General features: G+C 35.2%; 4 protein-coding genes and 2 long non-coding RNA genes across 9 annotated transcripts; 3 read left to right on the top strand and 3 right to left on the bottom strand.

Moving 5' to 3' along the window:
* Positions 1-9: 9 nt before the first annotated feature.
* On the top strand, positions 10-4,704 carry LOC119068666 (palmitoyltransferase ZDHHC16). The gene is made up of 9 exons (XM_037172348.1): positions 10-246; positions 324-414; positions 491-547; positions 613-804; positions 865-982; positions 3,688-3,899; positions 3,966-4,095; positions 4,162-4,354; positions 4,419-4,704. The coding sequence occupies exons 1-9, from the start codon at positions 188-190 to the stop codon at positions 4,525-4,527; spliced, it is 1,161 nt and encodes a 386-aa protein (XP_037028243.1). The 5' UTR covers positions 10-187; the 3' UTR covers positions 4,528-4,704.
* LOC119068671 lies at positions 1,017-25,656 on the bottom strand. The gene is made up of 6 exons (XR_005086196.1): positions 25,536-25,656; positions 24,734-24,743; positions 16,598-16,601; positions 16,018-16,023; positions 15,145-15,149; positions 1,017-1,028 (listed from the first exon to the last, which is right to left on the bottom strand). It is a non-coding gene; the product is annotated as an uncharacterized LOC119068671 (long non-coding RNA).
* On the bottom strand, positions 1,440-2,304 carry LOC119068670. The gene is made up of 2 exons (XM_037172354.1): positions 2,150-2,304; positions 1,440-2,091 (listed from the first exon to the last, which is right to left on the bottom strand). Exons 1-2 carry the CDS (start codon positions 2,153-2,155, stop codon positions 1,537-1,539), a joined length of 561 nt encoding a protein of 186 aa, XP_037028249.1. The 5' UTR covers positions 2,156-2,304; the 3' UTR covers positions 1,440-1,536.
* On the bottom strand, positions 6,361-12,282 carry LOC119068668 (cellular tumor antigen p53). Its single transcript, XM_037172352.1, has 8 exons — positions 11,932-12,282; positions 11,382-11,443; positions 11,266-11,296; positions 9,507-9,536; positions 9,370-9,429; positions 9,017-9,302; positions 8,666-8,903; positions 6,361-8,600 (listed from the first exon to the last, which is right to left on the bottom strand). Exons 2-8 carry the CDS (start codon positions 11,408-11,410, stop codon positions 8,222-8,224), a joined length of 1,053 nt encoding a protein of 350 aa, XP_037028247.1. The 5' UTR covers positions 11,411-11,443; positions 11,932-12,282; the 3' UTR covers positions 6,361-8,221.
* Positions 15,349-25,566, top strand: LOC119068672. The gene is made up of 3 exons (XR_005086197.1): positions 15,349-15,359; positions 25,375-25,379; positions 25,433-25,566. It is a non-coding gene; the product is annotated as an uncharacterized LOC119068672 (long non-coding RNA).
* LOC119068661 (serine protease snake-like) lies at positions 16,673-24,404 on the top strand. Of its 4 annotated transcripts, none has more exons than XM_037172340.1 (10): positions 16,673-17,166; positions 22,245-22,573; positions 22,633-22,729; positions 23,001-23,158; positions 23,218-23,324; positions 23,383-23,547; positions 23,616-23,710; positions 23,770-23,927; positions 23,995-24,041; positions 24,101-24,404. In XM_037172340.1, exons 1-10 carry the CDS (start codon positions 17,088-17,090, stop codon positions 24,219-24,221), a joined length of 1,356 nt encoding a protein of 451 aa, XP_037028235.1. In that variant the 5' UTR covers positions 16,673-17,087; the 3' UTR covers positions 24,222-24,404. The 4 variants fall into 4 exon arrangements, with proteins under 4 accessions (XP_037028235.1, XP_037028233.1, XP_037028237.1 ...); XM_037172338.1 differs by having other exon boundaries at positions 22,086-22,573; XM_037172342.1 differs by having other exon boundaries at positions 16,674-17,166; positions 22,654-22,729.
* Positions 25,657-27,941: the final 2,285 nt, after the last annotated feature.

Below are 27,941 nucleotides of genomic sequence, written 5' to 3'. Positions count from 1 at the left end.
ACTTGTGCCAAAGTTCATTACAATCGCACCACTGACTGTCAACTTTTACATTGTGTGTTGCATTGTTTTTATGTTTCGTGTCGGCCATTCGAACTAGATTTTAGTGTTTATCAAATTCAGAGGAAAACATTGGATTTCAGAATGAATTAACTGAGTTCGACGAATTCAGACGCAGTGTGGGATTGGCATGCACCGTAACATGGGAAGAATTACGTGGAGATTTAAGGATATTCCTAAAAATATTTGGTAAATTTGATGGCATTCGCTGGCGTGGTGCATATACAATCAGCTAACTTTTCTTTCCCAAAAATCTAATGTTCCAGTAATCGGATACAAAACCGTTACCATTACGCTAAACAATGTCTTATGTCGTTGATGTACAATCATCACATGAACCAAAGCTATGCCTCCGATGTAAGTCGAACATACGTTTGAACGTAAAAATCAATGTTGTCATCATTCAACACTGAGATACTCTTATCATTCACAGGTGTGCATGGAACCAATCTTTTGGTTTGTTGACAATTTTACACATCTACTCGGACCCGTAAGACCACTTGCCTCGCTATTTACATCGGACTAGTGGATATCAATGTTTTTTTTTCCCTTCAGTTTTTTGTCGTCGGTGTTGCTGTCCTAACTGCAACGGTCGTATACATTGCTCATTGGATAGGACTTCCATTTTGGTACAATAAAAGTCCTTTAATGGCTGTAATTCTTGTCGTCGTTGGTTACTGGCTGCTATTCAACGTAATTTTTCATTATTACATGGCAGTTACAACACCACCGGGAGTTCCACCGGAGGTACAATCGAATTGTTTCCTTAAATCGAATTGTCTTTTCATTCAATCAAAATCCATGCAGGGAGCTCTTATTGTGGAAGCCGTAAGCATTTGCAAAAAGTGTATTGCACCGAAACCGCCGCGAACGCATCACTGTTCCGTGTGCAATAAATGCATTTTGAAAATGGATCACCATTGCCGTAAGTTTTTGTTTTCGTTTGGGTGGTTTTGGGGATTTTAACTGTTCTTAATTTGACAAGCCTAGAGTACCTAGATAATTATGAGGCTTCTAGAGTTGCAAATTCGTCCTACCTACCAATCCTCGAGAGTTTTGAGTCACTAGAAATAAGTTCATCCTGAAGGACTTACCAATGCCCGAGCTCTGAAGGTGTTAATACCCGATAATTATGAGTTACGTATTCCCTGCAATAACTCGCCATTGCGTGACACTCTGAATAAAAACTGAAATGGGAAATTGAACTCTCAACGTTCCTTCTACTTTCATTCACCCTTCCAATGGTTTATTTCCACGTAAAACTTGGAATGCGTGCGACCTATTGCCTTCGACAATTAGTTCATTTTATTGAACAGTAACAATTAAATGAATTTCAACGGAGGTGAAACTACAAAACAAAAATGTTGAATGTCCATCGACAAAAAATATTTATTTTCTATGCGACATCAGCACTCAAGTTCACACAACATAAAATGTCGACTTAACTTCTGAAAAAATTTTGAAAAAAAAAATTCAAATTTAAAAGAGCCTTGCTCCCGCGTAAATATTATACGGATACGGGACCAATGATCTAGTTGAATAAGTAATTGGTGTAAATGATGGGAATGGTATCGGTATGGATACCGGAACGGTACGAAGTTGAACAGATGAAGGAATGGGCGGAAGAAGACGTGCTCCTAGTGACGCCAATTCCCCAAGCGATGCCAAATCGCTGAGTGAGCCCAAGCTTCCGAGCGATCCCAAACTGCCGAGCGATCCCAAGCCACCGAGCGACGCCAAGCTACCAAGCGATCTTAAGCTGTCGAGCGATCCTAAGCTACCAAGCGATCCCAAGCCATCAAGTGATCCCAAATTGCCGAGAGATCCCAAGTTGCCGAGCGATAAGGCTAATGGTGCAAGTTGTGATAGGGCTGGTACCACATTTCTCAGTGATGGCAATTCAGCTGAAACGCTGCCGGCGAGTGGTCCGTTTTGAATATGTAACGAGTTTCGGTTGAGGTCACTGTAGAGTGTTGTTACAACGGGTGAAGTGGCTACGGCGCATCCAATCATTGCAATAAGTAAGATAACCGACTGCACGAGAGAGACATCTTTAAAGTTAAGGAGATTGAAATATCAAAAAATTTCTTACCTTCATGATTGTTTCACTTGACTGAACTTTTCGGTTTGAATAGAAAAAATTGACTACTGTCCTGGATGCACAGTACCTTTATATATAACTGCCACAGTTTATCCTATTCAAAATTACCAATCCAGTTCACTACTACTTTAACTTTCTAGAATCAGAACTAGTTCAGCGTGTTCCATAATATCAACAGCGGCATTAGTTTTTCGAAATATTTTTTTTCTCGTATTATACTCGTTCGCATCGGAAACCTGCATTTTTCCAAATTTTTATATTTTTCGACTTGTTTTACTGTCCACAATTGAATATCGGTTTCAACTGCAATTTCGATTTTACTATTTGCGTACCTAAACTAATCTAAAAATTAAGTCATGGTATACATGATATTAGGTCACACCATTACCTGTTTATACAACTAAACGAGCTATACGTTTGTGTGAGTACGATCTTAATTAACTGGGGAATCTTTTTTTTTTAATATTTACGTTAGGAAGTTAAATTTGATTTGATACCTAAGGGAGAAAATTATTTCTTATGTCCGGAGTGATTAATCTTATTTGCTCAGACTCAGAAGGCCATGCGAAAATGATGTTTCGTTGACGCTTTGGCTGATCACAGTTCGGGGAGTGAATGTCTATTTTCTCCACTCTTGTCAGGGAAGACAGGGAAGAAAATATACAGAAATGGTGTAGCTGATGTTTTGTTTCGTGGAGAAACACCTCTGAAAGAAAACAGGAAATTCCAACTCGAGCGACTTTGCTCTTGTTGGAATTTCCTATTTTCTTCCCTCAACAAATAACTATTGAGTCGTATGAGGATGAGGTGATAGGTTTATTTTCAACTTTATTTTTTAAGGTACAACTAAAAATACAGGTGAATCCTCCAACTTCTTTCAATTTCCAACTCCAGGACACATAATATAAAATCTTCCTGGTTTTAGCTCGTTGCTTACCTGTTAAACTGCAGATGTGATTAAATACAATGCATTGACCTGTGCTGTTAGGAATCATCAAAGAGGTTTTATTGTCGTAAAAACGTAATTGATTTGACATTCAAAGACAATTAGTGGTCACAGTTCCAATTACCAATAGCCGGAATTTTTACTAGAAACTGATATGCACAGAATGACCATGAAAACCACTTTTTGTAACAATCGTTAGCTTGAATTGGTAATTGATGCGAAGAATTATGATTTTAAAATGTAGCTGAATGTCTGTACGTTGAAATTCTTAAAAATGTTATACTCCAACACCAAATCTAATTCGAAATCAAAGAAATGTTCGGACAAAAATTAGCCGTCTAGTACAGTTGTCGTCAGTGAAATTCGGACTTGAATTTTCTTCAGCTGGTTCATACAAACAAGTTGTTGTACGTCTTTTACGGATGAAAATAGTAGTGATAAACCCGTACAAAGACGTGTGCGCATGAGTGAACCTGTTGAAAAACAGCTGATGCAAATTCATATCTGAATTTCTTTGACATTTACTGTGAATAATAAAAACGAAAACTAAAATGAACTAATTTTACAATTACTAATTTTTCAGCATGGCTAAACAATTGCGTCGGCTACGGAAATCATCGATATTTTATCCTTTACATGGTGTACACCACTATCGGAACTCTGTTCATAATTATCTTCGGCGCTGAAATCGGCTACAATGCTTTATGGTTAGGCGACGGGGAAGGGTGGCTTGAAACAGAACCACTCGAAGGTCATCCGATTCGATTCAATTTATCTGGACACATCATACCAGTGGTAATTTGTGCTAATCCTATACTGAAAAGGCTTTTAATTCAAAAGAGATTTTCTTCTAAAATGTAGACCGAAATGAACGAATACGGTGACAATGGTATTATTCAGGCCATTCACGACGATTTACCGATTCCACATGAATTAACCAGCAATGCAGCTAAGCACCGAGCTATAATATTTATGGCTTTCATTTGTGTCTGTAAGTCTTTTAATCAGCTCTTCTTGAACGGAAACGAAATAAATTTATGAATTCGTCCTTTGATAGCTGTTACAATAGCGCTTGGTTCGCTGACCATTTGGCATGTGAAGCTTATACGACGGGGTGAAACAAGCATTGAAGCGCACATAAATATGTCGGAAACGAAGCGACTCGCAGCTTTAGGCAAAATTTATACTAATCCATACGACTTTGGACCGCGAAAAAATGTTCTTCTTTTCTTGGGCCTGGTGCGGAAAAGGTAAATGAAATGGAATCATTTGTTGAACTGATGATTTGAGACTTAATTTTTTTTTCCATCGCAGAACATGGTGGCGTCACGTTCTATTGCCGTCACCGCATAAGCCAGAGGGTAATGGTCTGACCTGGTATACCGTTAATGACGTATCGTTTCTTCAGAAAGAGTGGCCCTGACAAAATACTTTCCCAACACTAGCTTCCGATAGATGAGTGATAGAGTAATTCCAGTCATTTAAGCAAACTTTGTGATTTTTACCATCGACTTTAAGTTAGTTTAAGTTGCTCAGGCATTTTTTAAAGTTTTAGTCATTCGGATTATGTAAAAATAAAGCGATACTGTTAAGCGAAACATTCTTTATTGTTTTTTGTTGAATGAAACTCCTGCTTTGCACTGTCCAAGTCTTATGCCGATCAACCTTTGGCCGCACCATGCCCGCCAAAGTGTAGAAATTTGACCTACTAGAATCGCCTTGAAGTAAAATTGAGAAAGTCAATTAGAAAATTGATTTAGATATTAGAACAACTACAGTAGGGCATCGCCGGGTAACGTCAGCAGAAGGCTAGTTTCAAACTTACCTCTTTCATCTTTACGACCATTGAGCAGTTACCTCCTACATCGGACGTAAAAAAATATTCCTAGCGAAACGAAAATCTTTCATTGTAATAGCCCAATTCCCATCAGAATTTAACGGAGCTGATGATAAATTTAACTCTATTGTAAAATTCGGTTAAATTTATTGCAGCTCCAACACTACTTTTTTGATCGGATAAATTTAACTGACATTTGGTAAATTTAGAAGCGCAGACTGGAATTGAGCTAATGTTTAGGACAACATTTTTCCTGTCGTGCTGCCAAAAAGAGTGGGAGCTTACACATTGACTGTTTATGTGTCGACCAACATTAACCGACTAGTTCACCTAGTTCGTGTTTACTACGTACAGGGTTTCAGTGGGTCCACCCCACCAAGCAATCTGCGTAGCCTACCTATAAAAGTCTTGTATTTGACAACTGCACGTGGGACAATGCGCAAAAGCAAAAAATCAAAACTCACTCAAAACAGGTGGCGATCTACTTGACAAATGGACATTACATCAACAAACTCCGTAATCTATTACTTCTCTTTTACATCCATGGAATTATAAGATCCACCTATCGGTTGTAGAATTATTGTCTCTCGTTCTCGATCCTTTCGTTTGGAGGGTTTGTGGCTGAATCAGTCGAGGATCAACATCTCAAGACAACTTTAGCATATGGTAAAATCTACTGTATTTTCTAACTGTCTGTGTATGCAATTGGAAGTAAGGGGATTATTTTGAGAAAAATATTGTAAATCAAGATAAGTAGATGCCAGAATATGTTTCAGTTTTTCTGTCATTCCATTGCTTACAAAACCAATTGAGTCTAAAAACGTTTACTATCCGTGACCCGTAACTAGAAAGTTTTGTTGAACAGTAGGTAATTATGTAGGTTGTCTAATTTTACATTAGATTGGCTTATCCAATGTTTATCAACTCCACCAAAAATTGTCGAAATAGAACGATGGAATGAAGGTAAATTGTACACTCACCTCAAAATACTTAGAAATACTCAAAATACTCAAGCAGTTTTTCACTACTTTTCTCGCTACCTCTTTTGAGGTGAGTGTAGCTGAAATAGAACGATGGAGGTGAAGCAGAAGTACTCACTTTTTAAAACACTCAACTGAATAATCATGAACCTGCAAACTACTCGCGATATAATGCAACCAGGGCCTTTTTTTCACGTAACGTACAGCTGGTATTGATGTAGGTGGAAATGGTTTGGCTACTCTTCTCTTATAAATTAAACACAGCGCCTCGGACTTATAAAAATATTTTATTGCATAAGGAAAATGTATAAAAAGAAGAAGGAGTCTTGGCTGAATAACTGATTTAAAACTAAGATTTAAAGGGAGGATGTATCAGTAAAGGTTTTAAATATGGAAAACTGTTGTTCATGTCATTAATTAAACTGACAAGGTTTATCCGGTTTTTGTTTATTTTAATTTTAGGATCACTAAACGATAAACTTAAAACTAAATTATTACTTTCATTACAGTAGAATTGCCTTAAGTATGGTTATGGTTATATCCTTTTAACCCGAAGACTTTTTTCTTTTCTGTTTTCCATCAATCAATAAAAATAAAAATAATATTGCGCGTTTATCAATCAACATTTTGCAATCATGTTTGTATAATATTTGTACTGAATAAAAGGTACAATCGAAATGGAAGAACCAACGAAATTCTCAAATAACACAACGTCAGTATCTATCAGAAAATGTCTGAACTGCGCCCATAAATTCGATTTAAATCGATTTAAATATTTAAAAAAAACTATTTGACATTCCAACGTTCTATAATGTGCTTGCGATCACTGTGTTTCCTCTTTTGTCACTTGTTGTCAGTTTGGGAATCTTTTCTACAGAAAGATCATGGCACAATTTTTGACTATTATTTTTTTGGAATGAACCAGTGTCCATTTTAACAACCATCTTTACTGACAGAAAATTTACATTCCAATAAAACAGGTGATCGACAAGCCTAACGAATTTGTTAGAAAAAATATTTTTGATTCAAGAATAGTATTTCTAATACGTCGGATAAAAGCTTTACAACAACTTTCTTATCAACAAAACATCACAACCCAAATTTATGAGATTTAAGAAGCAACGCACTCGTCAATTATAATTACCAGTAAAAAATAGTTGCTAACTCGGAAACTTTAAACTGCAGATGGAGAAAGTGAAACTGAGGGAACTGAGCGAAAATTCGAATTCGTTAGTTTAGTTGAAAGATGATTTTAGTAAGACTCGCAATGGTTCTCGTTCTTTTAGTAAAACTCGCAATGGTTCAGGTTTGTGTGGAAGAAAAATCAACTTGAACCTCACCTGAACAAATCAGGTTGACACACAGGACGCTTCAGGCTGAACTTTCCTTTGATAAAAAGCTCAATAAACGTCAAACCCACTAGGCCAAAATTAAATCCAATCTGAGCAGGTCGACTTGACTAAGAATTTCTGGTTGTCTGACCTAAAACGAATTCAGGTCAAAATTGGGTCACAAACTGATCTCCACCCATCAGGTCGACCCGGATCCAAGCCGATCACTACTTTTTGTGAAAGTCATCGATCGGTGCGTTAAAGTTACTTTAAGACACGACTAGTACCTCATGTGTCATAAAACACATCGTGAGCCTAATTAAGTACTTTGCATCGACATTGATACAACGTTTTAGGCCACAGAGGCACCTAAAGTTTCCAAATTTTTAACTTAAAATGTATGAAAATATGATGCTTTCAGGAATTTATGACCATTTATGGCTTTAGCACTGTAGACTAGACATACTACGTACTGTTTTAGTGTATTACGGTAATGAAAAAAGACACGACGCAACGAAATGTACACTGGGTGAAAAGAATCAGACTGTCAGTACCAACTTGTCGGTATTTAATTTTAGAGCAGCTTTGCCTCTGTCAATCTCAAATTTAACAAACATTTTATCTGTTTAACACATTCCAGGTAGAAAATAATCAAAATTTATAAAACAAATTTCTAACTCTAATCAATATTGATGCAATCGGTGTCTTATTCTGTATCCGTACAAAAATTCATGTGGGAAAAAAACGGAACAATATTCATAAATCAGAAAAATAATAATTGGATAGTCGGTTCAGTTGAAAGGCACTGTTGAAAAAGTGAATCACTGCAAATATACTGAGAGCTTAACTTAACTTAATTTAAGTAGCAATTTAAACGAAAATAATTAAATTGAACCTACTAATTGTAAAAAAAAAATTAAATTCTGATCGCAGCGGCTTATCATGCATCCGAGGTCTAATTTCGCCCTTTTACAGCGAATTCAAAAGACCTTGAATTTTGTCCGCGTAAACCTCGTAATTATTAGATCCTCTGGCCATTGCCCCAGTCACTTCGTTAAATGCACACCGTAACACATGCTTCATTGACTCCTTGTTCGGCATAGTCAACGTGACCGTATGCGATGTTTGTGTGTCCGGAAATGGTTGCTCATAGTTTTTCACCGGCGACGGTGTTGGCGGCTCAACTTTTATTTCAGCTGAGCACACCATCTTACTGGGCCGTTTGCCATGCGGTATATCTTTCGATTCACGTTTACGTGAAATGATGGATGTGTCCTCACGCTGCATGTCACGCTTTGGACAGCTACACACTTTGAACGGCATAACTTTCTTGCCAATTATTTCAAATCTGGAAAAACAAAATGAAACGAACAAATACAAAACATTCGCCGAGAGGTTCTGAGGACTACTCACGCCTCATTTTCTAACGTAAAGATAACAGCTGTTGATTTGCGATTGATTCCCGTTGTACACGAATTTTGGCATAGGAATTCCCACTTAATGGTTTCGTTAGCGATTCCTATTTCATTTACCACTGGACGATCCAATGGCACGACGATTGACAAACGATCGCCGAAAAGTTGGGCATTCTCACTGCCATGGTATTTTGCGTGAGGATGATAGCATTTCAAAATGTGATCGACCGGCACATCTTGCATAGAAATAAAATTATTTGCAAATTAAAAACTGGCTGAGTGTTTTAGATCTTCAAATCAACAGGTGCGGCAACAATATCAATCGCTTAAAAAGGAAGTTCATACCAACCTTGATGGTCAATCGAATATATGTTTGCTGCCTTGTGATTAGCACATCGCTTTACTTGTAAATGCATGTCGTCGGGCGATGTGTACACGATCATTGCCCGCAATGAAAGATTGGCAGCGTCATACGGTTTATATGAAACCGTTACAGTCATTACACTATTCAGTTTTATAAAAACTTTGTTCATTTTGAGATTGTAAAGCCAATTTTGATTCTCTCCGGGGTCAATACCAATATCGAGACCAAATTTGGTTTCGATAGCTTCCATGTTGGGATACTTGTCCCAGTGCTAAATTCACATGAGAAAATTATTAGTACGAGTAGTGAGGGGGGACGGGAATGCGTAAGAAAAATACCTCAGGAACTGTGAGTTGCGCATTTGCTACATCTAACTCAGAAAAATTTTCCGGAAAAAGCTGTTCATTGCAAAGAAACAAAAAAAAAATTGGAATAAGACAATTGCGCTGCATTAAAAAAAAAACTCTCGACTCACCGTTTCGCTACTCATCAGCAGATCTTCCGTCTAAAATCAAAGGTAAAAAAAAAGAAAATCTTTCAGTGAATTGTTTAACGATCTAGTTAATCAAGGATCTTGTCTTGTATAAGATACCCGACAAAGATGAAAATACGTCAAATCGTCATGTTATCAGAACTTAACATTTTTGTAAAACGGCTCATCGACAACGATGTCCACAATGAAATACGATCTTCAGCTAAGGTTGTCTTATAGCAAGATCTTCAACTATTTAAACAAACGAAGTAAAGGATTTCGTACGAAACATTAGTTGATGCCTTACAAACAATCGAAGTAACTAATTCGCACAGCTGTCCTGAGAAAAAGGTTTTACATAAATGTACCCAAAAACTGAGTATGGGGACAATGTGGAGCATCGTAGAGTCTGACAGTGATAACAGATAAAAAATCAGTTTGATGAATATTTTTGACAAAAACGTTTCACTGAGAAGATGAAAAGTCATGAGAGAAGAAGCTTCTCACTTAATTTCAACGACACTTATGTCAGCTCCCAACAGATCCCGATAACTCACAACTTAGTTTACCATACTTAGTTTTTTAGTACATTAGTGTAAACTTCTTGTTTTTATTGAGGACAGCTGTGTTCATGAACTAACTACAACTACGATGAACGAAGATTCGTCTAGAGCTACGACTGACAGAGCAGTCAATACACCATAAGAAAAATAAATCGTCGCGAGTGATAGTAAACGACTATATAATGAAACTTCGACTCCGTCAGAGTTTCAAGACACCTTGAGACTTACAACCCCATTTCAGAATTGGCAGCCTTTTGCGCCCTAAATAATTATTTAAAAAAATACTTCGGAAGAGTTGTGTGTTTGACAGGTTCCGATTCATTACATTGAAATAACAGACTCTTTTCTTTACTAAAGAATCTTTAGTTCTGTTTGTTGACATGGTCCAGACAAAACGAAAAATCAAAGTCATCTTCGAAGTTGTTCGTTTCTTATTTCTTGGTACCTAGGCCTACCTTAAAACAAGAAAGTCTAAACATAATGTCCATTGATTATTTTTTGCTAAATTACTCACTAAAATCGTTAAAGATCATCAAGCATAAAATGAAGAATTTGCATAGAAAAACAATTATGTAATTGCAGATCCGGCAAAGCTTTACCCACAAAAAAAACTTAGGTAAAAATTGAATTTTAAATGGAAATCGGAACCTTATCTCTTCACCAAAAAATAAATGGTTTGTTGTTTTCTCATCGCAAAAAAGGTATATGTACACACGCAGCTGTGTGCATGTGCGAAAACAAAATACAATACAAAAAAACTGGAATTGTGTATCAGGTTTCGTTATTTAGCTACTTTAAACACACACCAACGAACTGTATGGTGGATATTCATTTTTGCATTCACATGTTTTTAAACTCTTCGACCATAATACGTTGGTTGTACACAATACACGCCAAAGTACGCACACATGTTAAAGAGACCCTTTTTTTTAAACAAATAAAATACGACGAAAATTTGTAGTTATTGCCGCGAAAATCGACACGAAATATAATGATGAATGCGTACAACATTAATATTCGGCTATGCCTATATACTACTTTCGGTTTTTGTTCTATAACCATATATGGCTGGTGTTTAGTTATCACCCAAAATTCTGTGTTCTCTTATTATGCAAAATATTTTTCTTTTTGTTTATTTATCCTAAACTCCCATTTGGCCTAATATGAAAGATTGGTATTTATAGTAACTTGATACTTACATTGATATTGCATAAATCCGCCACATCGCTACTGTAATATCAAAGAAATAGAAATGGTAAAGTCAAAATGATGATGATGACTAATAACATCACGGTTTATTAAGAAGTCCACTTACTCTGTAGGAAAAATGCCATTGTCCACCATTGCTTTAGTTTCTTTTTTCGTCTTTTCAAGGACCTGCGAAAAAAAAACCAGACGAAACATGGATGATAATCATGATGCAATAAACATGGTTAAGTGGCTTAGAGACACTACATTTAATGTAAGACAAAACACTTATGATCGAAGTCGAAGGGTGATTTATTTTCAAGATTTTGATGAATTAGATGACAAATTTCGCTAGTTTCATTCAAGATATTTTCGTGGATTTTTACGTCAGAAGTTAAATACGCAACAAGTTAAGTCTTCGGATGGCTAAGATCTAATTAATCTATTGTCGATAGACACGTTCCGAAATATTTCCCCTTAACCGAATCTATGGTTCTCCATTGATATGGAGCCCTAAAATGCGTGTGGTTTCGTTGTTTCACGTTTTATAGTGCGTGATATGAATTAACAAGATAAACTATCGATTAAATGATATGGAAGTCACACAAACAAGGGAAGTGAAAAAAGTCGATTTTGATGCATAACAACTAGGAAAGGTAGAATTAAAAACGATTTACCTGTTGATCCAGAGTGGGATTTTGTCCAATGTTAAAGGATAACACCAAATATAGAACAGAGCAACCGGCTCTCAGAACATTAAAACTTTTGCAAAATAAAAGAATGCAAAATTCACTTCGATTAGGTCACATAAAATATTCGGCGAACGACGTGCACAGGTTCTCGTAACATTTAATGCATTTAAACTTTTCACTTATCGGAAGCACACGTTTTGGTTATCCTGACCACAAGAGAGAAATCAAACAAGCGAAATTCAAACAAAATAAAAATGCGTAAGACAGACACTGACCGCCATGAAAAAAACAGATTTTTTTATGTGTTTTGGTTTGACAGAACTTTTTGAGCATATCAGCTGGTAACACTGCGTGCAGGTGGATTCACCTTACTTGTCGATAGATGACGCTTAAAACAGTGTACGCAGCCACTTTTTTAAATTTTCTGTTGGGCAGATTCTGCCAATAACGGTCTGTTGCGTTACAACTTTTAAGACTCAAAACTCTAGTTTCAAGAAAAAATCGTAGTTTCAGGCTGATCTTTCGTCTATTGTCTCAAAGTGTTAAAAATTTGATCTGAGGTAACTGGTCATACAAAACTATTGCAATTGGCGGAGGTCTGTATTTTCAAAACCATATTCTACGGCGATCTCCGCTATCAAAATCTTTTCCCCGCCAATAACGGATTTGTTCCATAGTTTTTCACGCTCTATCGTCTCCAGCAAGTTTTATTCGCTCACCATAGAAACTCAGGCGTCCGCTGATAGACGATTTTACATATTCTGACAATTTACCATCAGCGAACCGCCGAGTTATGCAAGAGGACAACCAAAACTTTCGGGGATGGAAAGAGCCGGAAAAACAATGGAACAAATCCGTTATAGGCAGAGAAAAAATTTTGATAGCGGAGACAGGCCGAGGCTCTAAAGCACCAATTCAAAAAAAATATACCCTTAAAAGGCTATGCTTCTGACAAGGTAGTCTACCTCTATGGCTTCTGATAATCTGATTACTCTGATTGTCGATTAAAGACGTCTCCTTTTAAGATTGTAGACATTTCATACCAAGCAATAAAAATAAATAAAAAACTTTTCTGTGCTTTAGAATCATAATTCGACGTATTTCGTCACTGCACCTACGATCGAAAAGTGATTGCTAAGAAAAGCTGAAATTGTTGTAATGTTTTTGTTTTGTTTTTCGTCTCATTATGATCCTTACGGCACAGAAAACGTAGTTCGTGACTCGTGACGAAAGCAGAATTTTTTCAGGGCACGTCTTAAGCTTGTCCTACTCGGCTTTGCCTCGGTAGGACAAGCTTAAGACTAGTCCTGAAAAATTCTAATTTTCGTCACTTGTGACGAAAAATACTATTATGGGGAAAAAATTTCTTATTCCGTGTTAATTGCAGAAAGGGGGAAGTCCATAAATATTTGACTTGTGAATGTATGCTTCATACACGCAAATAGTGAAGTGTAAAATAGATAAAAAGGCGAAAGCGTAGGATACTAAAGTGGTGTTCTTTTGCTTTTGAGACTGGATACTTTTTCAGGGCACATTTGGCAATAGTTGCGGTCTAAATTCTCTAACTCCTCGAATATAAGACTTAAAAAATAAAAGTGTTTAACAAAGCTGTTAAGAAAGGATCAAGGAACAATTTTCTAAAAGAAATGTTTTATGTACAGAGTTTAGTTTTGAGGTTATGTAACTTTTAAAGATAAGAAAATCAGAGTAAAATAAACCAGTTAGGAGCACTTGTTTTGACTAGGGACCTGAATTGTCCTGAAGTAGCCTTAAATTTTGCGAGTCAAATTAATTCAACTGATGTCAGTGTATATTTAAGAACATTTTCATTTAGTGTATTAGGTCCCTCATTCCTCATTTGACGTTTCAAAAATAAATCAATTTCTGCGTGGTTTATTTTACTCTGCCGTGGCTCAAATTAGGCATTATAGTCCAGGCCATTATGTCAGAAAAAATTACTTCATTCGCCAAAAAGTAAAAAGTCGATTTTCGAAAAAAAAACTTCCATTCTCAATCACTGAAAAGCATAAAGCGACCGGATTGACGTCCCTCGACTATTAAGTTTAAAATAAAAAATTTCCGAAAGTAAAATTTGTACAAAAAATTTACTTCAACAAAAGTGTTCCTTGTTCATTTCTTAAAAAGTTTGTCGAAGACTTTTATTTTTTATCTCTTATAACAGAGAAGTTATAGAATTTAGACCGCAGCTATTACCAAATGTGCCACTGATGACATGTCACAATCGTGAGAAAGGATTTTTAAATGTCATGAGTTCTGTTATGGTTGGTCCGGCTGAAAGTAACCATTTTTAAAGGGAAATCAAGGGGCAATGTAGTAGATATCTGTACATTTCTTTAATTGAACAAAAACATGTCATCGTAACCTTTAATAGAAAAATCGATTAAAAGAATATTTTGGTCAAAGGTTTTAACTTAAAACTAAACGACTAAGTTTTAGATTAAGTATGGACGATTTGTTCATTGTTCAAAAAGACTACCACGTACTTTTAATATAGCCCAGATGAAAATGAAAGTCTTAAAAATTTGAAATTAGTCTCATGGTCATAGTGTAACACCATGAAATTTTAAGACTTCCATTTTCACAAGGGTAGCCAAACGTAAACCCTATAAAATCAAGCACTTATTCCTTATTATAGAATTAGTGTGGTTTATATTGATGGTACATTGCTGAAACGTTTCACATACATTTATTGCAAAGGCAGAAATGAACCAGATAAGCTTTGTTGCTGTAAAAACAGAATATTCTGAGGATGGAAATATGGACTAAGCTGAAAAAAAAGATGTTTTATTGAAAGATTTTCTTTTTGTGTGGTTCCTCGTACCCTATGTACGAACTGAACATGATAATTTGCAATTAATTCAAAAAGTTTTTGATTAATTGACTGATCCATGAGTTACATCGTTACACAATTCAAATCTTATCGAAATTAGAATTATGTTTAGCCGGTGATTCACATTATTGTCGGTGTTTCCTCTCCAGTGGTCGATGTGTAATAATGAAACGCGTTGTGAAGCATTTAAATTTCATTTTAATGCACATCATATTTGCAGGTATTTTTGCATTATTTGTAGGGAAATACCTTTTTCAAGTAAGTTGTTTCATCTTCAATTTTGTTTAAGTAAATTGCGGTTAATAACAATATATATACCTGCTGCCGACCGAACTGTCGTCATTTACAATTACTTACACGTATTTAGTTTTATGATGTTTCTGTTCTTACCCATATCAATATTAAAATAAATACAGGGAAGGCGTGGGTGGATACGTAAGAATTAATTTATTTATTAAGAAGAACAGAAGTTCATAATATTTCAGTGAAGTTATATATAACTTCGCACTTGCTTTCCTGTCATACACATATAGCTCCAGCTGGTGCAAATTTATCTTATGTAGTTTCATAAAGTTAAACGTTCCGGTCAGCGCGTATCATATTTTTCAAACAATGCTACATTGTAAGGCGTACAGAAGAAATAACTTTTCGGGAATATAAGCGGAACGTTGAAAAAGCAATGATCAGCATGCAAGCCACACGGTTCTTGGCTTCTAGTGTCGAATAAATATTTCTTTCCATTTTGACCATAGTGACAGCTTAACATTTTTGTTGAAATAAATATTTTTATTGATTAAGTCAGTGATTTGTGTAATGCTCTCAAGATGGACCTTGATTCATGGCCGTTAAAAATGCATAATGCTCTTAAGATTTATACGAATTTTGCTAATGTTTTCGACGAGCAGCATGAGTGCCACAAGCCACACATTCTTCTGATAGCAGTAGAAGGACGTTTTGCGACACGACGGTAGTAAATCCACACTCAAAAGAAATTAAATGAATGAATGTATGTTGCGAATAGCTATTTTCATAACATGTGCCTAAAATAAAATTTTGAGCCATAGATGTGAAAATTGTCAACCCGAGGCGAGGTCGTATACGCAACATTCCAGTTTGAGCATAAGTTATGATTAAGATTTTGTGTACAGTAGTAGGATCATCATTTTTATAAACGTCACTTTTTCGTACTAGTACGTAAATATTTGTGAAAATCCATTTACGTACTACTTTGGTGGTACTACTGCACATAAATGATGTTTGGAAAGAAAAACAATAGCTAAAATCTAATTGATTTTTGAATAATTCCATTACATTTGTTCAACCAACTTCACTACTATGACATTTCATGGCACACAACACGACAGAGTAAAGTTAACCAGGCAGTAGCGCTGATTTGAATAATCTCGTAGCCCTATATTTTTTGCGAATAAAATTTTTCAATTTATATCAGTGTCCATTTGAGTTCATTTTCATACAGTGTATTAGGTCCCTTATTTGACGTTTCGAAAATGAACCGCTCCTGCCTGGTTTATTTTATACACAAGTATTGTAATGAGATTTTTTCAGCACACGACCCAATTTTCCTTACTCGCTCCGCTCGTACGGAAAACTTGAGTCTAATGCTGAAAAAATCAACATTACAATACTTGTAACACAACATACTATTAAATCATTCGGATTAATTTGATCCGATTGTAACATCGATGATATGCTTGCCGTCCGTGAAATGGTTATAAAATTACCACTACTGCCAACTTGTAATGGAAGTAATGGACATTTTTACAAATAAATCCGCTATACCCTTCTAGAAATCTACGCTTAATGAGTATACTCATAAAATCATAAAAGTCATATACACAGGCAAGTACGTTGTCGATTATTTTGTTGTAGGTGAAGACGAAACAAGTTGCTTTTTTTCGTTATTTATGCATTCAATTCACTACGATAATATCAATATCTAACATCATTTAAATTAAATAATTTCGTGTTTTCAAGTTTTGAAACTAGTCTTTCAATTCGTGTCATCGTTGATGGTAGGAACGTGCCAAAATAAATTCTTTTCTTCTTTTCAAGTGTGTAGACAATCTTCAGATTATAGATATATATCGTTGGTATTTGAATGAGTGACACACTAAATTAAAAAGTTCAAAAGTTTTTGTTTTGTTTTGGATTAAAAAAAAGAAGTTAATTGCTGCGTATAGTAAAGGACAGTAGATTTCGGGTTTTGTGGGATTTTTTTTAGGATAAAAGAAAATCTCCAACAGTACATACTCATATACATTAATCGAAGATGTGGCCAGGTTTCGCGTGTTATTTAAATTGTATCGTCGTATTGATTGTGGCAAGTCAAGGTGTGAAAGCTCAGTATGGTAAGTTTTACGATTTTACGTTTATCGGAACTTGTTGTTGTGATTGTGCACATAAATCAAAAAAATTAGAGTGTAATCATCTTCATAAATAAATGTATGGGAAAAACTTATTAAAAATTATTTTCAAGGTTAACAGTTTGTCTTTCATTGAATTTTTGTTTTTGTACTTAAGATTCCATTGTTACAAAAGGTGGTTTTCTTTGGACTCATAAAGGCGTTTTTCGCCATTGGTTTATCGAACAAATAATAAAATAGAATACGAAACGATTCTTGGTATTTTTAAATTACGTAATCATTGATCGTAGATTTAAATCGACAAATTTAACAAATGTAAAGAAAATGAATTATTTTGAGATGACAAGTTCATTGACTCCCTCAAATTATATTTATCACAGTTAATTGAGTGGAATTGTTTTCAACATACTCTTAATTAGGTAAAGACAAACATTTTAACAATCCCAACGAATATATTTGAATTTTTTAATTGGTTAACGGATTTTCGTACATATTTAATGCATTCGAAATGCGAAATTCCATCGTTAATGCTAAATGCATCGCTGGAGATTCTGAAAATAATTTCAAAATTTAATGGGGAAAATCGATTATTGAAAATGCTTCTTCCATTCAATAAGTTCCAAAGACGATTTTCATTCTAAACTTTTCTATCAGCATGAATCTGTTTCCAGGTATTTTCTTTCAGTTTAATTAATTCAAATATTCCAAACGGTAATCAGGAAGAATTCACAACATTCTCTGTGCAAAACAGAGCAAGATAAATATTGTAACTTCCATTTATTTGACCACAAATCCAATCTCATGATTAACCAATAACATTACTCTGCAGCATATGAAGAAGAAAAGTATCTGTTCGTCTATCGAAGTGTCGTGCAGTCTCCCTTTGTTTAAAATAAGTCGGTTAGAAGTTTCGTTACACCATGTACAACCTTCGTCTATTTTCATTCAGGTTGCACAAAGGATCATAGACTGATTTCAGCATTTTTCTTACCACAGCAACGAAAGTCACAAAATAGTTATCCATGCCAGTGAAAACAAAACGTAACAAATGCATCAGAAGTGTGTCATTTTTCATCACTGAGTGAGTGATATGGTTACTTATGCGAATAGCTGGATCTTATTAGCTTGTCGAACTTCAGACGAATACACTCCACATTCACAACTGGAATTTATTCTGACTAATCCAATATGTCATAGAACGCAATTGAAGTCGTAAGTGATCAGAATATTGGAAATGTCATAGGAGCAATTTACAAATTACACACGCTCTAAGAGGAGAGGCGGCCAAACTAAGGCGTACACTTCATACGTTTTCGAAATTTTCTCGGTAAACTGTTATGACGGGGAATTATTTCCAACTTGCGGGATGTATCAAAAAACATGAAAATTTGAGGGGCAGCTTGAAAATTTTCAAAAAATCCTTTAAATTTTTAGAAAATCCTTGAAGGAAAATATTAAAAATCGTGAAAAAACGCCTGACAACAACAATTCCATTCGAATCATTTCTCCGTCATAACAGTCTATGGATTTTTGTGTTCGCAGATGGAGGGGGTCTGAAAATCGTGATTTTTTGGCTTGCGTAGTATTTGAATGGCCTCTAAAGGACACAGCATTAAAATGTTCCCCTTTCAAAATATTCCCTTATTAGAGGGCGTAAATGGTTATTTATGACATATTTTGCACTGAGATTCATCATTTATGCAACAGAGGCATTTAAAGTTTGCAAATGCACAGTATAGTATATTCTCTGACGCATAGTCATTAATATTTCATTCATAGTTTTGTGAAAACTATTTAGTGTACACAAAGCAAATGAACTGGCAGAATGGAATTACTTGCGACGTAATAATACTGAATTAGCTTACCAAGTTTTTAACATCTATTTTTTAATGATGCAAAAATATTTTCTGATCAAAATATCATTCTATGGCATGCCTCGAAAATGGTCCGTTTATTTTATTTCATTATTTGAAAATTGCACTTTTCTTCAACATAAGAAACGGTTTCAAATCGGTATTAAATATGAGGCAACAGTCACGCAACAGATTAAGCGTATACTGAAAGGAAAAACTACATACAAGCGACATGACAACTACAATGAGAATGCTGGTTGACCATTTTTTTATTTTTTTTTTAAATAAAATTAATTAATTAATTACACAATTTTGGGGGCTGTCGTAGAACAATTTTAAATTCAAAATATAATAATTTATCAGTCTCCCAAAAACCTTGCTAATCTAACTGTAAATTTTGTTTTTGTTTGCAACGCAGCCCGAAATTGATATTTTATTTTCTTGATAAACCTCCGCCGCTCACTCAATCAAAAAGAATTGTTTTACAATTGAACGAAAAATGCACACAATCATCAATACAAAAAAAAAACATAGCTAACGCCGACCCGTACGAAACACCTATTCGTATCAAAAGCCTTTAATGTGAAACTCATCTCACTTCATTCTCTTCTCTGCTGAAAAGCCATGAGCCCTCAAATCACTTACATTGCCCATTCTTTGCCTTGTTATCATGAATAAAGAAATATCCGGAGGCAATGTCGACAGTCCCGTACGAAGTCAAATCTAATAAAATCCTATATGAACCGCTGTATAAGGCCATAATTACCTATATTTTACTATAAATGATGACTTTACAGATAAATATGCCATTATATAGCTCAAAATAGCTATATATGCCTATATATACCTAAATATAGCTGTATATAGATATATATAGATGTCCATATATGGGATGCCTGCAACCCCAAAAACAAAACCAATTACTTCTCTGTTAACAGAAACTGTCTAAGTACCATTTTTCCACCTTTACTAAAATCCAATATGGCCGCCGGCAGCCATTTTGTTAGTAGACCGGAAATAGTACTGACGCTTCACATTTATTAATACCTTTCAAATTCGGTCAAAATTTACTCGAGATATTGGCAAGAAACACCACCTTCAATGTACAGCCGAGTAGCCGGATATGAGCTCACTCCAAGAGACCTAGCTTACGGTCTGGTAAATCGAATTTCATAATCAATTTCATGATCAATACCTATCTAATACCTATCTAATAAAGCAAAAACAGACGAAATCCGTTCAAATTTGGCCGACCTACAAGCAAAAACTGCTTGGCGCCCTGTACCTGGTTCACACCAAGGGGTCTAACTCACGAGTCGATCATCTGATTTCCATAAACTTTTTTTAGTCGATCGGTATTGTAAATACCTTTCATTTGACTTACTAATATAGCGTTTTAATGTCCTGAGATATCTTCGAAAAACCCTAAGGCACTCATTGGACCCCAGTTCGAGAGGGATCGACCCAAAATCATCCATCTTCGAACTTAGCCTTTCTTTTGACATTACCAAACGAAAAAAAAAAGAATTTTCAAAATCGGATGCGTTTTCTCAAGTTAGAGAACCCACAGACAGACGGACATTTTTTTTCGCTGATTTGACATCTCTGGACAACCACAATAGGTTTCCCCTTTACTCAGGGAGTCCAATTCGACGTGTTACAAACGAATGCATAAACACATAAGACCCCAGTACTTCGTATGGGTCTAAAAAAATTTAAAATATATGCAAGCATCAAAAGCTGAGCAGAGATCACACATTGTCGGGGTTCCATTTGAAATTCGCCGCGGAACGTTCTATGTTTGTTTTACTGATTTCTGATAGTGTAGTACCTATACACGGTTTCAACAAAACTCGTCAATGCACTGTAATTCATTTATTTATTCATTCACACAAAATTGAACACATTGAGCCAATGTGTATCATTTGAATTACTGGTATTTGATCCGAATATGTTACACTTTTTGAAGGTGTAAAAAAAAATATGAAATGTTCGGGCCCAAAAAATTTAGTTACCCATTTCATTTAGAATTTACCTGAATTAATTGTTATTAGAACTTCGAATGGAGTTGAACATAAATTGGACTTTTGTTAGTGTTTGCTTCCCCTCGTCTGCAATTGAGTGAGGTCACAATTACTTCTACACTATATGAGTGTTCTTACTTCTTTCAGTTCTTATAACTTCTACATTTCTCAGGCGGTATTTCTCGGTTACCGTCAACAGTTCTATGGTCCATTGTTGACTTGTTCATAAATGTCAACCAGTTTCAGAGACCTTCCTCTTTATCAACCCTACAACCGGTAGACGCAAACACAACTCTTGTCGTTGAAAGAACAAACATGGTTCACCTGTAATACACTGACTACAACTGGTCGGTACCCATCGTTAAGCAATTAACAACAACGCAAGCGTTTCTTATAGCATTTGTATTTTCTATCACTATCAGCATTGTGGGTCTCCAATTAGATCATTAGTTATTTGTATAGGCACTCGGCTCACATGTTAGATGATTTAGACACGAGCATCGATGCGACATATACATTTGTACATATACAGGTGAGAGGGAGGTGAAAGCAATACTAATTCGTTCTAATTGTTTAGTTTGTTTAATACATTTTTGACCAATTTGTTTGATTATGTATTGGAATTTCCAACGTATATTCAATATGTCTATTTATCTCACGATGAGATTGGCGATAAAGAGATACATCTCAGAAGGATCTTGATGGGTGTTCGCAATTGATTTTCGATTATCTTTTGTGTTTCTTTTTTTTCATTCATTTTCTGATTAATAAACTGTTTGTGTCATGACGAATGACCGCAAACGCGGATTAACATTACAAAGAAACGTACAAAAATCTTGTTTAGCTGTGGAACTTCTTCGGAATTTCATAGATTTGGGAGGCACGTTTTTTATTGTGCCATTACTTTCAAATATTTATCGTACCATGACTAATAAACCAACGTCACACACATAAATTAGATATATTTTTTCAAGTCATAGAGGCGGGCGCACACAAAATAATATGTTATCATTTTGATCATTTCAAGACTTCAGGGACATCTTTTATTCATTCACTCGTAATGTTGCACGTAATTTTAATAACTGGAGGCATGTTGATGATCAGTATGGTGGTAATGGGAATGGTATTGGATCATATCCGCAACAGCCGTCTGTACAATATTCTTATTCTGGTAATTACAAAACAGTTGGCGACTATTGTTACACAAAAAGTTTAGCGGGTGTATGCACCCTAACCAGCAAGTGTCCCGAAGTGGTCAGAGACATTCAAAAGGGGAAAAATCCGGTGGTGTGCTCTTATCAAGGATCAGAAGCTGTTGTTTGCTGCCCTAAACGGAACTCTCAGCCAAATCAACAAGTATGGTCGAATAACAACAACAACAACAATTATTATAACAACAACCAGTACTACCAGCAAGGAGGTTTTACCAATCAAAACCAACAACAGAATCCGGTTAATCAAATAAATCACAACTTTCCGATCCAACAACCCAATCAAATTTATCCGATGAATCAGGTGAACAATTAAAAATCAATCAATTTGATAGGTCCAGTCTACTAAAACACTAATATCAGCAATCACCTCAAATCCCTCAGGCTTCATCGAATAATCAGAATTATCGAGAAGTCGTCCCCATTCGTCATTCACCGGGCTCACGTCGAAGTGAACAAAGTGAGTATAACAGCTAGTATAACCAATCAATATATTTGAATTACTTTTATTCGAGGCTATAAGTTTTGATTTGCCATAAGCAGATTCTCTTAAATTTTCTGAGATTTTCCAGTTTTTTCCTTAATTTTCCCAAAAAATATTTTTCGGAAAACTCACCAAAATGTGGAAAAATTTCCGAAAATATAAGAAAATGCTTTTCTATGTAAAGATGACAATTGAATTTCTCAGATCTCCACACAGTCTTGTTTCTCTGATAAACATTTCCATTTAGAATGCGAAGAATATTCGAAACTAGCTACCCATTCTGGTTCATTCACATCACTGTCGATATTGACCTCTACTCAAGAAGTGAATATTCCAACTTGTACCTATCCGACCGGATTGATTGTTGGTGGAGAAGTTGCAAAAACAGGCGAATTTCCTCATATGGTCAGTGCATTCACTCCACTTTTCCTCATTTTTTTAAAGTTCAAATATTTCCATTGAAGGCTGTTATTGGTTGGACAAGCAACGGCGAAGTGGACTGGAAATGCGGTGGTTCATTGATCAGTGAATATTTCGTTTTAACTGCAGCCCATTGTTCAGCTGTTGTCGGGTACATTTTTAGTTCATAGTCAGTGAGAATGTCATAATAATGTTCAACCATCAACCAGCATTCCACCGGACACGGTTAGACTCGGCGATCAAAATTTGGTACGACAAGACGACAATGCTCAGCCACAAGAATATCGAATTGCAAATGTAATTGTGCATCCGGATTACAGACATTCGTCAAACTATTATGACATTGCTTTGATTAGATTGAGCCAGCAGGTTATGTAAGAATAACTTTTTTTTCCGCGAAACGAGTCAACGAGGTTGATTCACAAATACATTTTTAAATCAGATTCACTCGGTTCATTCGCCCAGCATGTCTATGGCAAAGTAGTTATGTTAATTCATCGAATGCAATTGCTACTGGTTGGGGACAGCTCGAATTTGGTAAGCAATGATTTCTCATTTCGTTCCTCCCTTCTGCTAATAATAATGTATTTCATTAGCTGGCGAGCGATCGGACGACCTTCAGAAGGTAGCTCTGAACATTATTGACAACAATCACTGTCAGCAACTGTACGAAAGATCAAAGAAACTGAGAAACGGAATTGTTAGTTCTCAATTGTGTGCCGGATATCTGGAGGGGGGAAAGGATACATGCCAAGTAAGTTTTTTGAAATTCATTCATCGTTTAGATGATCGATAAAACTCGATTTTTTTTTAATGCAAAGGGGGATTCAGGCGGCCCGATACAAGTAGTTACGCCCAGAAATCAATGGTAAGATTTTTTGGGAAAGAATCAAGTGGTAAACTGAATGCAAACTGTAAAATTTCTAGCATTTTCCATATTATTGGCATCACGTCTTTCGGTAAAGCTTGTGCAGCGGTAAATGCAGCCGGCGTGTACACAAGGGTATCATCATATTTAGATTGGATTGAATCGAATGTGTGGCCTTAAAAGTAGGACGATCTTAGTTAAACTGGAGATATTTATTTTTGAATTATTTTAAGTTACTCGCAGTGTCACTGTATCTTTCGAACGAAAATTTGTTGCATTCGAAAAGCCATGTTTTTATACGTGAACCTTGAAATGTTTTCTTTTTTTATATATAAAAAAATAGACAACCAACCACTCAAACCACAATATTTTATCAGAAAATTCTTTCTCTTATGGCCCGGCCCCTTTGTCGAACTTATCAATTCCGTTTTGCAACGGATGGTCGGCATCTTCTTTAAAACTGGAAGTAAAAGAAAAATAAAATGCAAGTAAGTCAACAGTATGAACTTTATACTATGCAGGTTCTGAAATAAGAAAAAGTCAGCTTCCTTTTAAGGCTGAACAGGTACAGATCGCTCAGCTGTATAACAATTAGTGGGATCCTGGTAATTTTTGAACCTGACCAAAGCTCCTAGCAGGGTAATAGAGGTTTTTACACGTCAAATAGGGTAGTATTTTGATACCAATAATACCATTAGCAGCCTTAATGGTACTTTTGCAATGACATTAAGAAAAAAAAGGTATGCAAATATTCGCATATAATACTTCGATTAAAGTACTTCTTTATTTTTTTCTATTACCCTGCTAGGTGCTTTGACCTGGCCTGAAACAGGGCCTGAAATTGAAATGAAATATACATACTAGACCTGACTGACTTTATTTAAATTTGAATCATTTTCTCGAGTAAAATGGGGTTCTGTTTCCACAAAATGTCAGGTATTTCAGGTCAGATCACAGGTTGATCTGTTGATCACACTGACAAAAGAGAGTTGAAAATCCTACCTGTTGCAGGTAACTTTCTCTCCAGGTCGAGAGACTATGCCAAAATATTATTAAATCTTTTGCATAAAGGAGCTAAGAAATGAAAATAAAGATACCCATGTCTCGTCTTTTGTCGAAAAATGTGAAACCAGAAAGATTTTTCACTTTATTGTCATATCCTGTGGCAGGAGCGGTTCATTATTGAAAAGTACTTTTACTCTGACGTGTGTTCACCCTGTTCACCCAGTTTTCATTTATTCAATGAATTTTGTTGTGATGAAATGTCAAATCGCCACAATAAATTTTTAATCTTTAACAAGTTTGTGTCGGATATTTGAAGCATATGAGTCAGTTTCAGTTTCGGCCAGAAAATAGTTCAGCGTGTGCGCTTTCTAGTGTCCTAAACAAAGGACTACAGTAATCAAATTTAGGTTAGAAACTCTTATTCTCTTTACTTACATACCACAGTTTCTCAGTCCACATAAAAAAACGTCGTATATACCATGTATGTACTTCGTACATGTTACGCATATTCATACTGATACTGCCGTCTCGCGCGCATAAGTGTATGTGTAATCGAGCTATGTTTCAATGTGATTTCGTATGGATTGTATTGGATTGTATTTGTGGATTGAATAGCGTTGAAAACAGAAACAAATTTCTAACGTAAGTTCATCGAGTGTAATTCGATTAAATAATTCTAAATATATATCGTTCGGGAAAACCTGACATTTCAAAACAACAAATCATGGCAAAATATGTTGTATTTCAGTTGTCCGGTGCACAAATTATTTTACTGAAACAGTGTTAGTGTTGTGAAAATGTGATTTTTAAAAGTAATCTGGTTTCGATTGTGCAAATCAGTGTTCAATTCCCCGAATTTATGTCCTTAGAAATTCCCTGCAATACGTAGCGTGTGCTAATTCAGTCGGTAAAATGTGAAGAAAACATACAAAAAATATGTTGTCATTCAGGCAAATAGAAATTCTTGACATGTACATATATGTTGTGAAGATAGTCGAAAGTGACATATCAACTCTGAAATTTTTTTGTCAGTTAATTTAAAAACCATTTTTTGGTGAAATGCTTTAATTTGAATGTGCGTAAGTTTTATTTAAAGTTGATTGCTACAGCTGTAACAACGTTACCTGCAACAGGTAAGATTTTCAACTCTATTTTGTCAGTGCAGGCATTACTTCAATTATTTTATCATACTCGCGTCATGTTGTGACGTCATAGTTATTTATCTGGACGGATAAATCGGCTGTCTAGATGGATAAATGGAAATTCATCGCAAGTGCAACTGTTGTTGTCTTGTTTTCGCTCATATGATAAAATAGGATATCGAAACATGAGAGGTCATCTCGGCAAGCCTCGATTGTCCGTCTCATGTATCGAAAATCTTAAATTATTTAGTCATTGTTCGTCTTAGAATGTCGAAATTACTTTCACACCGGAACATTTTTTTAATAGACTCAGTAGGACAACCGAATTGTGGTGTGACCTCTGAACGAAAATAAATTATGTCTGATCAAGTTAAAGCATGAAGACAATACAAAATGAATTGAGAAATTACAATTTTAGATAAAACCATCAACAGAGAAAGTGGTTCGCTCACAGTAAAGTTTCAAAGAGAATATAGATGCACACACTCGACAAAATCCTTTTTTTTACAAAAAACGAAAAAGACCTCACACTGAAAACCAATTACAAATTAAGCGTAAATCGAACGCATTTCTCTCTGCATTATACCATACATAGCTAAATAAGACGACGAAGTTTTCATTTCAAAAATTCTTTAAAGAAAAAAATCCATTTGACACAAAAAACGACTTCTCAAAATAGGTTTGAAATATATTTCAAAATAAGACAATATATTAATCCCCCCGAAAAAAATAAAACATTTTTAATAACACAAGTGTTTAATAATTTTTTTGTCATTGAAATATCTTAAAATAAAATATCAATTTGACCCCATACTATGATTGTTTGACATTAATTTTCTAAATAGAAGGGATATTATGGTACAAAAAATGAATGAATTACCACAAAACTAAAAATAGTCTACCACTCAACTGGAAATTTTATAGAAGAAACACCAGAAAAAAATGTGTTGTCTGACGTTCTTCTTTTCTCTTTCTCAAATTAGCTGAGTTGGATTTGATATTTTAATTGTTGCATTCAATTCTAAATGAAATTGAAAAATCGGCACTCGATCATAAATGACAATTTTCATTTTTAGTAAAAGCAAAAAGAAAAAAAAAACTTTTCGTCATTTAAACGAAACATTTTCCTAGCACATTTTCAAACCATGTTGAATGCACATATTACATCAACACACCCATCATTTCTAGCTTCATTAAATAGTAATTAGTTTTCGCTCCCTTACGAAAATAAATCAAATATTTTATTGTTGGAGCTATACTATACATTATGTACACACACATTTCTTGTTTAAATATCGTGGCAGATTGAGCTGCGTTTACACACGCAATTAGTTTTCATTGTATCCTAATACATGACTATGTTTCGGAAAAGTTTAACACATTTTCCAACTCTGGATGTAATAAATTTTTCAAAGTTTAGATTAACCGTTGTAGCAATAATTTAAATTTTCTTATAAATGTTTTGACGTTGGTGTGATGACATTTGTTAAGCTCTCTTTTTTACAAATGTGGATCCCCCTTCGTTTAAAATAATAAATAAACTATTTACGTATGTATGGATATAATTGTCGATCTAATTTAACGGAATGAATTAGTGTCTTAGCGCCACGCGTAAAACATAAATGGTTCTGTGGCGTTGAAAATTTCTCAATTATACCTTGATTTACGGTTATTGTTTCTTTTCAATCGAAACTAATCGGAATCGCATCAACCAATGGTTTATTGGGTCGGTCGAAAGGGATCTAGTTCAATT

The sequence above is a fragment of the Bradysia coprophila genome (genome assembly GCF_014529535.1).
Source record: "Bradysia coprophila strain Holo2 chromosome X unlocalized genomic scaffold, BU_Bcop_v1 contig_20, whole genome shotgun sequence".
NCBI classification, from domain to species: domain Eukaryota; kingdom Metazoa; phylum Arthropoda; class Insecta; order Diptera; family Sciaridae; genus Bradysia; species Bradysia coprophila.
This window is presented reverse-complemented; position numbering and strand designations above follow the sequence as displayed.

Coding starts and splice junctions, on each gene's coding strand:
- LOC119068666 (XM_037172348.1), top strand. CDS start 188: ATGCACCGTAACATGGGAAGAATTACGTGGAGATTTAAGGATATTCCT. Junction 3,900..3,965: donor CTGGACACATCATACCAGTG/GTAATTTGTGCT, acceptor TCTAAAATGTAG/ACCGAAATGAACGAATACGG. Junction 4,096..4,161: donor TATGGCTTTCATTTGTGTCT/GTAAGTCTTTTA, acceptor GTCCTTTGATAG/CTGTTACAATAGCGCTTGGT.
- LOC119068668 (XM_037172352.1), bottom strand. CDS start 11,410: ATGGTGGACAATGGCATTTTTCCTACAGA. Junction 11,297..11,381: donor AATGGCATTTTTCCTACAGA/GTAAGTGGACTT, acceptor TTGATATTACAG/TAGCGATGTGGCGGATTTAT. Junction 9,430..9,506: donor TGCTGATGAGTAGCGAAACG/GTGAGTCGAGAG, acceptor TGCAATGAACAG/CTTTTTCCGGAAAATTTTTC.
- LOC119068661 (XM_037172338.1), top strand. CDS start 17,088: ATGTGGCCAGGTTTCGCGTGTTATTTAAATTGTATCGTCGTATTGATT. Junction 23,711..23,769: donor TTGGGGACAGCTCGAATTTG/GTAAGCAATGAT, acceptor GTATTTCATTAG/CTGGCGAGCGATCGGACGAC. Junction 24,042..24,100: donor GTTACGCCCAGAAATCAATG/GTAAGATTTTTT, acceptor TAAAATTTCTAG/CATTTTCCATATTATTGGCA.